Source organism: Centrocercus urophasianus, unplaced genomic scaffold (genome assembly GCF_019232065.1).
Source record: "Centrocercus urophasianus isolate 14NV4802_14NV808 unplaced genomic scaffold, USGS_Curo_1.0 seq_10, whole genome shotgun sequence".
Taxonomy (NCBI): Eukaryota; Metazoa; Chordata; class Aves; order Galliformes; family Phasianidae; genus Centrocercus; species Centrocercus urophasianus.
The window spans coordinates 86829385-86843556 of NW_024884142.1; the positions used below are offsets into that span (position 1 = coordinate 86829385).

Here is a 14172-nt window from a genome sequence, read left to right on the forward strand (position 1 = left end):
GCTCGCTCGGTGGGGCCGCGGGGCGGGAGGGAGAGAGGGGCGCGGGCCGGCTCGGGGAGGGGGAAGGGGAGGTAGGAGCCGGCCGGGGGTGCCCTGCCGCACCGCATCGCGGCCCCCCGCCGCTCCCGACGGCCGGGGGGGGCTGCGGGTTCCGCCGCTTCCCGGAGGGAGGGGGGAGGAGCGGGAGGGCGCTCTGGGGTTAACGGCTCCGCTGGGCGGAGCGGGCCGGCGGCGCGGCCGCCCCCCCACCTCCCCCCGCACCCCGCGAGCGGGTGGGGCGGTGGGGCAAGGCAAGGCGGGGGGGGAAAGCGCCCCGGCCGCGAGGTGAGGCGGGCGTCTTGTCGCGGCAGGTGTAAGGCAGCGACGTCGGCAGCAGCATGGCCCGTACCAAGCAGACCGCCCGCAAGTCCACCGGCGGCAAGGCGCCCCGCAAGCAGCTGGCCACCAAGGCGGCCCGCAAGAGCGCGCCCTCTACTGGCGGGGTGAAGAAGCCGCACCGCTACCGGTACGCAGCGCCACCCGGCGGCACCGCGCCGCTCGACTGCGGGGGGGGAAGGTCGGGGCGGGCCGGGCGGCGGAGAAAGTTCGGCGTGGGGGGAGCGGGGCCGGGCGGGACGGAGCGTCCGCGGAAATCAGTGTTAGCGGGAGAAGGGCGTGCTGTCGGTAGTGGCGGCGCCGAGATGAGTGCTGGGAAATAACACCGCTCCTGATGCGGGCTGCGCGATACGGCAGATACATTTTTTTTCTTTCCGGGAATTTTGACACGGCATGAAGTCATCAGGCAGGAAGAAACGTGTCCCTGCGAGCGTGTGTACCTGTCAGGATGACTGCAGGGATGGTGGCTCTGGGGTCATTGCACGAACTAACTGACAGCGCTGTGCTGAGCCCGCCGCGTACTGTCAGGACGTGTGCCCAGCACCCTGATCGCTATGATCAGGACCTCTGGTGGCCTGATGCTGTCCTGTGCCCTTGAGGGGAGGGATGCTACTGGGACAGTGGGAGTGCACACAGATGAGTGGTGAGTGACGGAAAAAGGGAAAACAAGTTCCTGTGGCTGCCACCAGGATGCTTCTAATGAAAGCAATGCGTTGACAGAGCACTGGAACAGGATGCCCAGAGAGGCTGTGGGGGTCTCTTTCCATAGAGATACTCAAGACCCACTGGGACACTCACCTGTGTGCCCTCCTGTGGCGAACTGCTGAAGTAGGGGATGGACAAGATGATCTCCAGAGGTCTCTTCCATCCCCTAAAATTACATGTGTTTTTTATGTTCAGTTCAGTTTAGGTCATGAACCTTCTTAAGGTGATGCAGAATTATGTTTTGAATACTAATTCTCTTTTTAAAATTATTATCGTCTATTGTTAAAGGCCTGGTACTGTGGCTCTCCGTGAGATCAGGCGCTATCAGAAGTCTACCGAACTTTTGATCCGCAAACTTCCCTTCCAACGTCTGGTGCGTGAAATTGCTCAGGACTTCAAAACAGATCTGCGCTTCCAGAGCGCTGCTATCGGTGCTTTGCAGGTAAGTGGTACTGGGAGCAGCACCTCACCTGATGGCACTTAACAGCTCCCTCAAGAAGCTGTGCTAAAGCACGCACCCATCTGCTTTCCCAGAGATCTGCAAGATCGCTGGGAGAGGTTTCCAAAAAAAATGGTACTTGTGAGGACACTACTGTTCCTAGTGTGAATGCTGCAACAGGGAGGCTCCCAGCCTAACTCAGAAATGGAAGGCAGGGCTCGGCCCCACCAGTCCTGTTGGGCAGTTGGATTTTATGGTTGGCTCCAGCTGCATTGTGCTGTGGTGGGCACAGCTCCAACATGGAGGACGCACCGTAACGTGCATCCTTTGTTTACAGTTGACTTGATGTTGGTCTGCAGGTGCCGCAGCTGAAATGATATAGTGACAGGTCAGCAGCTCCTTATAACAGGTGTCAATGTATCTTATTTAACTGGCCATCCCGCCCTTTCTCCCAGCAAAAGAGTAGCACAGTTAATAAGACGCTGTAGATAAATCCATCTACCCTAAGCTCCAAACATGAACAAACGTCTTACCTTTGGAAGAATGGAAAGTGTTGAAAGTAGAACTTGTTCCAGTCTGTCCAAACGAATGTCTTGATGTCCTGAAATTCAGGTTAAAGAAAAACAGCTCGCTGAGCCACATCTAAAAGTGGTTGAAGAAATGGGTATTTGTGTAAAGTGGTTTATACTAAGCACAATATTTTTATTGTGTTAGTTAAATAACTTAAAATATGTTGAGGGTGAAGCATTGATTGCTCCTCCTGAGCCAAATTCCTGGCAGTCTGAGTCTAGTATAAGCTACCTAGAACTCAGTATTTCTGTTCAGTTAGTTCTACTGAGGTTCCTTTTGCTCTGTCTGTTCTGAAAACTGATGGACTCCAGCTGTGTGGTTGTGCTTCCCAAATCAAGTGCCCAAAGGTTTAGTCTTGTTAGATCTCCTCCAAGGCTTTGTTCTTATGAGAGTGAAAGAATTTTCTCATGATAGAAGTATATTCCTGATTCCAAAACCTAGTTGTAGAGCATCTTGTCTTTTCTGTAGAGTAGCTCTCTTTCTGACTATTGGCTTCCACATGGAAAGGGCCAAAATGTGCACCATGAAGTCCTACAAACTTGAGCACATACTTAGCTTTGAAAGGTGACTGCATGCATTTCCAAGGTTGCTGCTTTTTCTTGGTGTTCTGACTTCACTCCTGGCTGTGAATATGGTAATTCTTCCATCCTGAGGTTTATTGATGCGTTTGTGTTGTTTTGTTCTAAACTGGAAGTGCTTGCCAACATGTAGACCGTAGTTGATGCATCTTCAGAATACTAGCTTGAATGTTCCAGGTTGTTGACTAAGCAGTTGTTGGTATAGAAGTTGTTTGTGGAATATTCATAGTGCTTCCTACTTGCATATTTCAGAAAAAGAAAAACAAGCCCAGCCTTAACCCTTTCAGTACTGTATTATTTAAGTATGGTTTACTTGGTGAAATTTCTTAACTTTTCATGTAGTGAATTAGCAGAACTGTGTTGGAATAACACAGAATATCAAGTAACTTAATACTGCAGTCCTCATCTGCAGTAAATATTTTTCTTCTAATTTAATGTTGTATGTAACTTAATTGGTTTTTTGTAGCTCACATAAGCTGTTGCTTTGGATGCATTCTGAGAGGATGGATCTCAGTCTTCTTTCTGGAAATTAACCCCATCATTTCTGCCTGCTCACCCTGTGTGCCAAGTCATGTTGGCATGATTCTTAGGAGGTTGTTAGATGCTGGAATTCTGAATCGACCTGAGAACGTCAAAACAGTTGCCACTGCTGTGCTAGGCCTAATTAGCAGCAAGCTTAAAGTGAGCCAGGAGAATAATTAGGTCTAAGCGAGCATCTGTCTAACCCCAGATCCTGCCTGCAGTGTCATAGTAACAAGGACAGGATTGTGGTTTTGTTAGGACTGGGGTTGTCCTTTTCATTCCTGAGGTGCTGGCCCTGGGATTCACAAGTGTGAGAGCCTTCTGTATTAACAGGGCTGTGCCCTCCATGCTCCAAACAAGCAGATAATGCTTATGGAGTGTAATGGTAGAAAGACCAGCAGAGTAGAAAGATGTTACAAAGAAAAGATTGCTCACCTGTCTCCAAGGATCTAGGTTCACAGAGAAGGGATCTCCAGGAGACCTTTCCAGAGTGGCTGGAAGCCCTTAAATGAGGTTCAGTAGAGGTGGAGCCTGGCTCCACCTCAGCGTGAATTGCCTTCACCTGTACTCCCAGGGCTGATTGGGTCTTGTCTTCAGGTGTTAATCGGTGGTTTAGGCTGTGATTACAGGGAGGAAGAGACTGTAGGAAAAGGAGAGCTGTCTAATGGTGGTTTTCAGACTGCTGTCCTGCTTTTGGTGATGGAAGAAGTTTCTGAATTAAAGGTGTTGTCCCCTTACATCTAACAATTTTCCATATGGTTTTTTCTGCTAGTTTGTGACTTTAGAATTAAGCAACCTTCTCAGTAGCCACAGATCCTGCAGCGAGGAGCCGTGTGCCTTAACTGCCTCTTGTGAAAGAACGCCTCCTCTTTTCCCTAGCAACAGCCAATTGCATGTGGTGCTCAGCAGCTCTTACTCTGAAAGAGCAGACGAGTAACTCAGATGGTGTAAGCCAGCCTTTAAAAAGAGAAGTTCCTAAACAAACTCACCTTTTGATAAGACAGCCCCTTATCTCGTGAGTGCTGTCACAGCGTTTATTCAGTCGTGTTCCAGAGGATGTCCTCACCCAATGGCGTTAGTACACAGCTTTGACATGGGTGTTATTTGACAGTTGATGTGAAAATGGTGACTTTTCTTTCTTTGGCAATCTCAACCTTTAGATGTGTATCAATACCGTGTTATGTTGTACTTGGAATTCTCCTTTTCCTCATACTCACAGAGTGAAAGTGTTCTTTACTCTTTTCTTCTATACTAGGAGGCAAGTGAAGCCTACTTGGTTGGCCTGTTTGAAGATACCAACCTGTGTGCTATCCATGCCAAACGTGTCACAATCATGCCAAAAGATATCCAGCTAGCACGCCGCATTCGTGGGGAGCGTGCCTAAACTTCACCGTGATGGGTTTGTCATTCTCGAAGCAAAATCTTCTTCCTGTTATTGGTAGTAATGAACGTTAGATATTTTTTCCATGGGGTTAAAAGGTACCTAAGTATATGGTTGCAAATGGAAAAATAGGGGACAGAATTGGGTATTGGCAAGTTTTTTTCCATTTTCATTTGTGTGTGGATTTTTAATATAAACGAGGGGACAAAACATTTAATGCGGTCAAAAAAAAATGTCTGAGTGAACAAGTTTCAACAATTCAACTTTATAAAAAAAAAAGAAAAAAAAAGTATAAATAAGCCTGTCAAATTTTTCTGGACAATGCCAGCATTTGGATTTTTTTAAACAAGTAAATTTCTTACCAATGGCAACTAAATGGTGTTTGTAGCATTTTTATCATACAGTAGTTTCCATCCATTCACTATACTTTTCTAACTGAGTTGTCCTACATGCAAGTACATGTTTTTAATGTTGTCTGTCTTCTGTGCTGTTCCTGTAAGTTTGCTATTAAAATACATTAAATGATGCCTGGTTTTAGTCTTGATTCTTAAACGTTACATTTGGGTTATATCTGATTAAAAAATTACCCTTCTGCATCTGGCTGCATCTTTTCCCTTCCGTTTTTCTCTTCTATCTGTGGCCCAAGTACTTCCAGTAGGTTTACGAAACAAACAAGAGTTGCTACCTTGGCTGAAGTACTGCATATGTCATGGTTTAAATCTGAGCTTTAAATCTGCCTGCAAGCTTGGTGTATATACTGCTGGGTAGAGTCTGGAGCTGAAATGAGCTCCCTAACTTAGTAATAGAGCTGAGGAAAAGAAAGCTGTGTTGCTGTCCAGATTCCTCTCTTATTTGCGTTAACGGCAAGTTTGGAACCTTCTCTGTTCTTCATGGTTCACCAGACAGTGCAGGCAGTGTAAGCTGTGTTTTGTTTGCTTTTATTAAAGCTTTTTACACTCCGTTATCTGGTTTCTTGGTGTGTAGGTATTGGCTTCTTGGTTGACTGCCTCCTTTCTGTTTCACTGACATCCTCCAGCACATTTGAGAGCTGAGCCCACGCGCAATTAGTGCCTGTTGTATGCTCTAATCAAAAAGACACTTTCATAACCACGGAATATCCCACACTGGAAGGGACCCACAGGGATTGCTGAGTCCAGCTCCTGGCTCTGCTCAGGACCACCCAAAATTAAAACCGTAATGGTGTTTTTGTTGGTGGTGGTGGTTTTTCTTCATAGTTAGAGTACTTTCTAGAAGCAGTACTTAGACAGGAACATATGTTTGAAACTTAATTTTTTTTATATGCCTCCCTGCAATCACTGATGAAAGTCGCTGTGAAAAAACGTACACCTAAAGTCACATTCTGTTCAAATGCGGTTACCTGAAACTTGGTTATGGATTCTGGTGACCAGTCTGAAAATGAGTTAGGTGGTGTGTTTCTTGGTGTCTGTTATAGACAGTGAGTTGCACAGAAGAAAACAACGTAGGCAGTGAATGGATTTCACCTCTGTGCTGAGATTCCCTGCAAAGCTTGTTAGCTGCTAACTTTTCAAGAAATTCTGAGTGAGCTCTAAGCACACGAGTGAGGTTGTCTGAAGATTTCCAAAGAGGATTAACAGGGAAGTATTCTCTGCTTTGGTATCTTGAACAGAGCCCAAAATTGCAGAATAAATCACATTATTCATAACTTGCTGTCTGCCAGGGTTGCGCTGTGTAAAGTCTGTTTTAATGGAGTAGTTTGTCACTTCGAGAACTAATGCTAGGCAAAACGTGATCACACACTTCTGATGCCAAGCAGTTTATAGCCACAAAGTAAAAATTGGGAGCACTTGTCTGGGAGCATCCAGAACAGCACATACAAAAGGTGAGTAACTGAGGTTTAACTTATTTGAGACTGTGCTCCTGTCAAGTTGGTAACAGCCCTGTTAAACTTGATACAAATGCATTTGAATGTAGCACATCTGCAGCTATTATCTACTTGTGTTGTCCTTTACTTCAGAACTGCTTCATGCATCTGTTGACAATGTTGCAACCACCTACACAAAAAAAAATAATTAGTTGTTCTTTTATTAATGTGGAAGCATTGATAAAGGAACTGAAGTTTTCTTTTTTTTGTATCTCGATTAGAGAAATAAATCTAGAAATTCTGGTATGCAAATGAAATACTGACTTCCTCCTTTTGAAAGAGAGATTTGGGACAGTGACAATGCAGGTAAGGAAATCAAGCCAGAGGAATTCCTAAGGGAAAAGACCAAAGGATTGGTCAGGAATCAGGAATTACATAGGCGACAGTGCTTAAGCATGCGGTGCTACAGCTCAGATGTAGGCACTGCTGCTTGGGAGCATTCAGTCAGTCAGGGCACTGGAGGTGCCATGGGCACATGCCTACTGAGACCAGATGTGCTGTCTTGGTTTTATTCCTGTAGAATCTTTGGCTATTGCATTTCTGGTCCTCGTTTGTCTTCTCAAGTTTGATGGATTTTCATTCTTAGCGGATTTTTTTCCGCTGTGTCACAGAAGAAATTATTTAAGCTCCAGCTCTCTCGATGCCCTGCCCTGAGTGCACCACACCATCTCACCTCTGATGTGTCCGAAGAGTCTGCTTTCAGATGGATCTCTTGCTTGATACTGGTTAGGTGGGGACCAAGGGGGAAGGATGGTATGAAAGGTGACTTTGCTTTTTCAAAATTAGTTCTTTTGGAGGTGCTCCAGGCCAGGTTGGATGGGGCCCTGGGCAGCCTGAGCTGGTGGGGGGACAGCCCTGCCCACGGCTGGGGGATGGGGTTGGGTGGGCTTTGAGGTCCCTTCCAACCCAAATCATTTTTATGATGCTATGATCCGTGCGATGGAAAGGCTGCCAGGCTGACACAGGGCTGTGCGAGTGCCACTGGGGGAGGAACGGAGCCCTGGATAAAGGAAGGAGCCCCCAGCTGGTTGCACCCCAGGACCAACTCCTGCTGAGGAGCTGCATCTGGAGGCTGGGCAGCTTCCAGCAGTCCCTGCCAGCTAGTGCAGGGCTGGGAGAGCTGCCAGGCACAGGCATGTGCAGCCCTGAGACCTCAGGCCTTGGCTCAGCCACAAAGCAGGTAGGGAGCAGTGCAGGACTGGGGCAGGACTGCCACTGTGCCCTTTACTGGAGGCTCGGCTTTTTTCTTGTGTGAGGCACTTGCTTCCTTTTAGAGAACTGGGGGGAGTGTTTTTATTTTGGTGCCACCTCCTGCCCCCACAACAAAGGAATCCTTCCTCTTTTTCATCCCTGGCAGACAAAATACTTTAAATTGGCAGCTCCTTGTGCTTGTGGAGTTAGAGGACTGGCTCTGATACCACAGCCAGCTGGGGAAGGCAGGGAGGGGTTCTGCCTGGTGTCAGCTTGAGGCCTACCGTGTGCTGCATCCTGCTAGAGGAGGGCACATCTGTTCAGGAATCTCATCTCATTTCTACCCTACAAATTCCCCCACTAAATAGACCATTTGCTTTCATGGCACTAATTGCTTTGAACGCTGTAGAAGCAGCCAAAGCCACAGCAGTACTGAACCTTGCTGCTATTTATTCAGTAAATTAATAAACACTAACAGAGGAGCCTTGAAGTTCACAGCAGTGAAGTAAACTATTTTCAAGCCAGGTGTTTGGTGACACATGTGACACCAGCATCACAGACTAGGGGCATGGGTGGTGGAGGATGAATAGCAGCTCCCCTACCTTTTCCCATCCTCTGCTGTCCCTCCTCAGGGAGCTGTGTCCAAATGATGCCCTCTTTCTCACTTTCTTTCATTAGGTGCCAAAGCAGGCCCCTGTCACAGTGATTCCAGCCAGTGCTTTGCAAGCTCCTCAGGGTTAAGGTGCCTCAAACTCTGCAAAGATGGGGTTTGACAAGTAGCAACTACAAATGCCCAACTTCAGCAGTCTTCCCAGGCAGTCTGGCATCAGGCACTCTTTCCCTCTGCCTTCACATCCCTGCCCAGCGCACGTGAGAAGAAGGCAGAGCTGTGATATAACGGGCACTCTTGTCCTACCACTATCTGCACTGGCCACTTCTGCTGTTGGTTTAACAGCAGTTTGTTGGTTCTGAGGTGCCGCTGCAGGTTGTGGAGGCTCTGCAATACCCCAGGGCAGGTCCCCTAAGGCAAACTGCATCATCACCAGGCCTTCCCTGCTCTCACCTAAAAGCAAGGTGACTGCTGTCACCCCTCTGCAGGGTGCAGGTATTAGGGCAGATTGTACTGGGGCTCCTTGGGGCAGATACTGCAGTCCTCGCCTGTGGAATTCTATTTCCAGGAGCACCACTGAGCTCCCTGATGCTTTCACTGTTAGTGTAGATGTCAGTAAAGATATAATTGCCCTACTGAACAGCTTCAAACAGCAGGAAGTACGCCCACTTTACTTAAAAGGCAGCTGAGGAAATGGATTTTTTTTTTAACCCAAATGGCACAGTGCTCTCCTGGCTGACAGACCCAGCGTTGCTGATTCCTGCAGCCCTGCAGTGTGCGCAGTGCTGGAGGCAGCAGCCACGAGGGGTTTGGGAGGGGCAAACTGACCCCACGCGCTGAGAGTTTTGGCTCCACATGGCACTAGCAAGCAGCTGGCCCTAACTGAAGCATAATTCCATGAAAAAACATATCTTAACTAGAGTTAATTAATTCTCATGGGAAATCAGTGTGTAGCGAAGCAGCTACCACCTATTTTTCTCCTATAGTTCCTTTACCCTCTGCTTTAGGAGGGCAGCTCATCAGGCTGCCCTGTGCCTTCTGTGGCTGCAGCTGACCCGGGGCCATGCATGACCCTGTCTTCCTCGTGCTGTTCTCCAGGGTTACACAGCATGGCTCAGAGGGGCACAGCCCATTGGACCCAACTTGGAACCATCCTGCTCCTGCACATGGGCACTGGGATGTGCCAAGTGCTGTGGGTACACCAGGAGTTTCTAGGCACTAAGCAAAAGCTAATTAATGTGTAAATGTGGCCTCATTAACCTGACTGTGCACTGCAAGAAGGAGGTGGCTCACTCCTCGATGCGAAGCAGAGCTGGTTTCCCGTATTTCCCAGCGCTGGTCTGAGGCTGTGCAAAGGAAGGGGTCATCTGAAGGGGTCATCTGAAGCAGGTTCATTGCTTCAGAGCCCATCCCAGCACAATTGGTTCCAGCAGCCTCTCTCCTGTTCCTATCCATGCTGCTTTAAGCAGTGTGACATCCATGGAGGTAGCTGGCAGGAATCCCTCATGCTCCCTCTCCCTGCATCTTTAATAACCAGACATCACAACCACGACAACACCACCACATTTCACAGTTGGGCCCCTGTCCCTCTTCGTCAGCTGTTGGGAACAGAGCATCTTCAGCACCTAGCTAGGACAGCAGGGTATGCTAGGAACACAAAGCAGACACCAGTGGGATCCAAAATAGTTGCCTGAAAGACTGAGGTGCCTTTTGGTCACCAAAGGCTCCAGCATCAGGTGGAAGAGGGCCTTGCGAGACCTCTAACAAGAAATGGCCATGTTGCATTCTTGGCACCAGGGTGCTTCCAAAAAAAAGCTTTTGACCCAACTAAAGCATTAACTGTTATTGCCTTACAGCTTATTCACATGTTGGTGCAGTGCAGTGACACCTCCTGTCCTCTCCTGCCTCCCAAGTGCCACTTGGCTGTGACAAGGCCTGAAGATGAGAAAGGCAGAGGAGGTGGCTGTCCTGTGGGAACACCCAGGCCCCAGGTGCAGCCCATCCCAGCCCCCCAGCGCCTGGAAAACTGCCCCAGCTTCCCCTGCGGAAAGCGGCTCTGGAGACACAGCAGAAAGGCTTTGTCTCCACTTCCTATTGTTTTTCCTGCTCGCCATGGCCAGGCTGCTGGTGGTTCTGGGGGTCCCAGCACAGCCCTTGCTCCAAGGGATGCCCCCCATTGCCCTCTGCCCCTCCGGCAAAGAGGAGCAGGACAGGTTTGGGGCAGGACAGAGCCTCCTCTCCCTGCTGTCTGCTGTTGGGATGTGGCTGTGAAATAATGGAGGTAGCAGGGAGCGCTGCCAGAAGCCTGGCTGCTGCTGACAACACTGTGGCTTTTCCTGCCATTTCCTTTGTTTGGGATTAAACAGCCAATGAAAAAAAAAAAAACAAAAAACAAAACCAACACCAAAACACAAAATAACTTTCAGGCCCTGCTGGTGCTCCAGAAATCCCCCTGTGCCCAGGCACAACAAAAAGCCGTGGTAGAGGTATTCCCATGGCGACCCCCCTACTCTTACTCACCCTGATGTTCACATCCTGAGCCCTTGGGGAAGGAATGTCCTGTGATCAAACCATCCCTCAAGGTGGTGCTTTGCAGGCACAGCACACTGGCTTACCTCAAATCCACACAGGTTTCCCCCGGGCACCCAATGCCAATTCCATGGCTGGCAGGCCCACTGCTCTTGTGGTGCCTCAGGTCTCTGAAATTCCCACCCCGCACTGGGAAGGCAGAACAAGGGCAGAGACTCATCCTCTCCACTTTTCCTCAAGGCAGGTTGTTGGCTCTGAAGCTGCAACTCTCAAATCCTGATTCTTTAACCACAGCCCCATCTAATGGTACAAACGACAGCTGCTCCATGTGAAGCGCTGGTGGCAGAACTATGGGACTTGCCTGACTCACCAGAGGGCGATGCAGCCACCCAGAGGGACCTCAACAGGCTGAGCGGACAGGAACATCATGGAGTTCAAGAAGGCAAAGCACCGCATCTGCACAACCCCTGGGGCCACCCAGCTGAAAAGCAGCTCTGCAGGAAAGAGCCTGGGGGTCCTGGAGGACACTGGGTTGAACACAAGTCAGCCAACATGCCTTTGCTGCTAAGAAGGCTGATGGTTGGTCAAGTAAGACTTCCCCCCTTTGTGAATTCATGCTGTGTCTATGACTTTCTTTTCCCTTGCATGCTCGGAAATGGTTCCATTATGTTCCCAGAGATCAAAATGAAGCTGACCTGCCTGTTCGCCCCCAGGTCATCTTTTTTGGCCCTCCTGAAGATGGGGCATCTGCTTTCCTCCAGACTTTGGGCACTTCTAGTTGCCCCGATGACAGATTACAGAGTAGCCTTGCAGTGACATCTGCCAGCTCCCTCAGCACTTGTGGGTGCATCCCATCTGGGCGCATGGAAGTCCAGTTCAGTATTCCTTGATATGATCATCCTCCACTAAGGGTCCATCTTCCTGGCTCCAGCCTTTCAGCCCAGATCTGGGATTCCTGAAGGCCAGTCTTGGGGAGGTACAGAAGGCATCCAGTACTTCAGCCTTTCCACTGTCAGTGTAACCAAGTCTCCTTTTCCCTTCAGGAGATGGCCCACACTTTCACTAGCCTTCTTCTAAGCCCCAGAGTAGCTATGCTTTGCAAAGGCCAATAGCACTAAAGTACTTCCCACCCTGCTCTTCCTTTCATCACACTCGAACTGGACCCCACATCCCTACACACATAAAGCAAGCTGAACTTAACACTTTTTTTTTTTTTTTTAGAAGGGTAAAAAGTCTCCTGTTCTCTGCAAACCAGAACCAAACTGTAAAAGGGTTTTAAGTGTCACACAAACCTCTGCTAGTTGTAATGCACTCGCTTTGCAATCCTGTTGGAACATCCCCAAGCAGGACACAAATAACTTCCAGGTGTTTTATAGGCTGCTTCAGAGGCACACTACTAAGCACAGTCTAGAAATCAGATCCAAGGTTATGAGTGCTTGAGCCCTCTGCTGTAATCTACACCTGCACTGCAAAGAGCAGAGAGGCCTTGAGTGTCTTGTATTAGCACATGGGTTTGTTCATCTTGCAGCTCGTGTTCCTGCTTCCCACTAAATGAAAAGAGGGAGGGAGGGCGAATGACAGCACTGGTACTGCAGGACGGGTAAAGGCCAGGAACAGAACTTGCTACAAAGAACAAGTGACACCTTTTTCTTCATTCCTTGTGATTCCCTGTCTCCTAGGATACCCAGTGAGATCTCTGCACGCATAGTATCACCAATCCAAATATTTTCGTGTACTTCAAGCCCAGCAGCCACTGTTTCCATGAGCCAGGTACCCCTGAAAGGCTGTCAGTGTGCAACCAGAAGGAAGGTGAGGGAAGGTTTGGGATAAAGTTTCATGCTCTGCCTTAATCTTCCAGTACACAGTGCTAAATGCAGCAGGTATTTAGTTGCTTTTTAAGCAACAGATCTGTAAGTACAGAACTCATACTTGACATTGCCATATCAGCACAGGCAGGTTGCCCCCAGGTGACTTTTTTCAGCTCCCCCTTGTACTCCTTTCCCTGCAAATGCATTAATGAAAGGCATGGTAGGCTCAGCTGCCAGAAGAAACAGCATCAGTCAAGTCAGAAAGCAGCCTCTGCATTGCTGGTCTAGATGCTTACAACTGCACTGAGCTGTTAGTTTGGAGAAGAGCACCTAGAACATGGACAAAGGGTGGCTGCTTTGCTTCTCTTTATACTTCCATAGGTCCACACAGCCTACTTTTCTAATTTCTAGCAATCGCATAAGTAGGAGATGGTTTAATGGCTGAACCATCCCTCAGCCCTCGTCTGACAGCAGACTGGGGCAGCACAGCTTCTCTGGGCAGCTGTGTCAGGGCCTCACTGCCCTCTGAGGAAAAAATTTCCTCCTAACACCTAACCTAAATCTCTCATCTTTTAATTTAAAGCAATTCCTTCTTGACCATTCACTGTCAGGACAAGAAGTCAAGGAAGACCATGCAGCTGCCTCAAACCAGAAGAGGAAGCATAAGCAAAATCCACGTGAACTCTGTCTCAGAAGACAGTCTCATTTCTAATGACTCTTCACATAGCCCCAGTTTGTCTGCCAGATTAATTACTGAATGTTTTTCAAAGGCTCACTGTGTTTGGAATCTAGGTTTGCCAGTGTAGGTCGCACCACTTAGCTTCTGCTGCAAATGACTCAATTTCAGAAACATTTGATAACCCTCTTGTAGCAGAGAACTACCTTAAATGAGCTGTAAGGAGTACAGTGCTTCACTTTTAATTGGAGAAAGGGGAGCTTACCTACACATGAAACACATCCATTTACGGTAGGCTTGCTGCTGTAATTACTTTGCTTTTTGATGCACTTGTCAGTTTCACGTGAAACTAATTTGTGACAGAACCAGACCAATATAGGGCAATTAGAAGAGAGATGATGAAAAGGAAGTTCAAACAGCACAACACTTACTTGTTCTGTTCTCACTGAAGAGGCTGCTGCTGCTCCCCTGTGAGATCCTGAAGCACAAGCTCAAGAGGCAGCTGGCTACAGACACAGATGAAAAAAATGACTGAACCTATGAGAAAAGCCTCTTCTGGCTTCAGTACCCTGCTTGCTAGCAGCTTGGATGCAGCCAAGGTTGATTTAGGCCAAGAGAAGCCTCAGTGTAACTTGGCTTTCTTGCCTTCCCTCCCACTTGTAGTCCTGCCTGTCTCTTGCTCTTTGAGCCAAGAGCCATCCCAGGAGCCTGTAGCACAACCTCAGGCATCTGTTACTGCCACAAATCCCGTACCAGTCCAGGACTAACCAGCAAATCCCACTTAAAACATGGGAACGCAATCATGTGAATGACACAGCTGTGCCAGCAGTACTTGGCTGAGTGAGTTGGAGCCACCTCACTGCTGCAGGGGGCTCAGGCTCTTCA

The 14172-nt window shown here is 48.5% G+C and overlaps 1 protein-coding gene across 1 annotated transcript; it reads left to right on the plus strand.

The window, feature by feature from the left end:
- Positions 1–355: 355 nt before the first annotated feature.
- LOC122155680 (histone H3.3A) lies at positions 356–5096 on the plus strand. The gene is made up of 3 exons (XM_042809751.1): positions 356–505; positions 1369–1522; positions 4445–5096. The coding sequence occupies exons 1-3, from the start codon at positions 378–380 to the stop codon at positions 4571–4573; spliced, it is 411 nt and encodes a 136-aa protein (XP_042665685.1). The 5' UTR covers positions 356–377; the 3' UTR covers positions 4574–5096.
- Positions 5097–14172: the final 9076 nt, after the last annotated feature.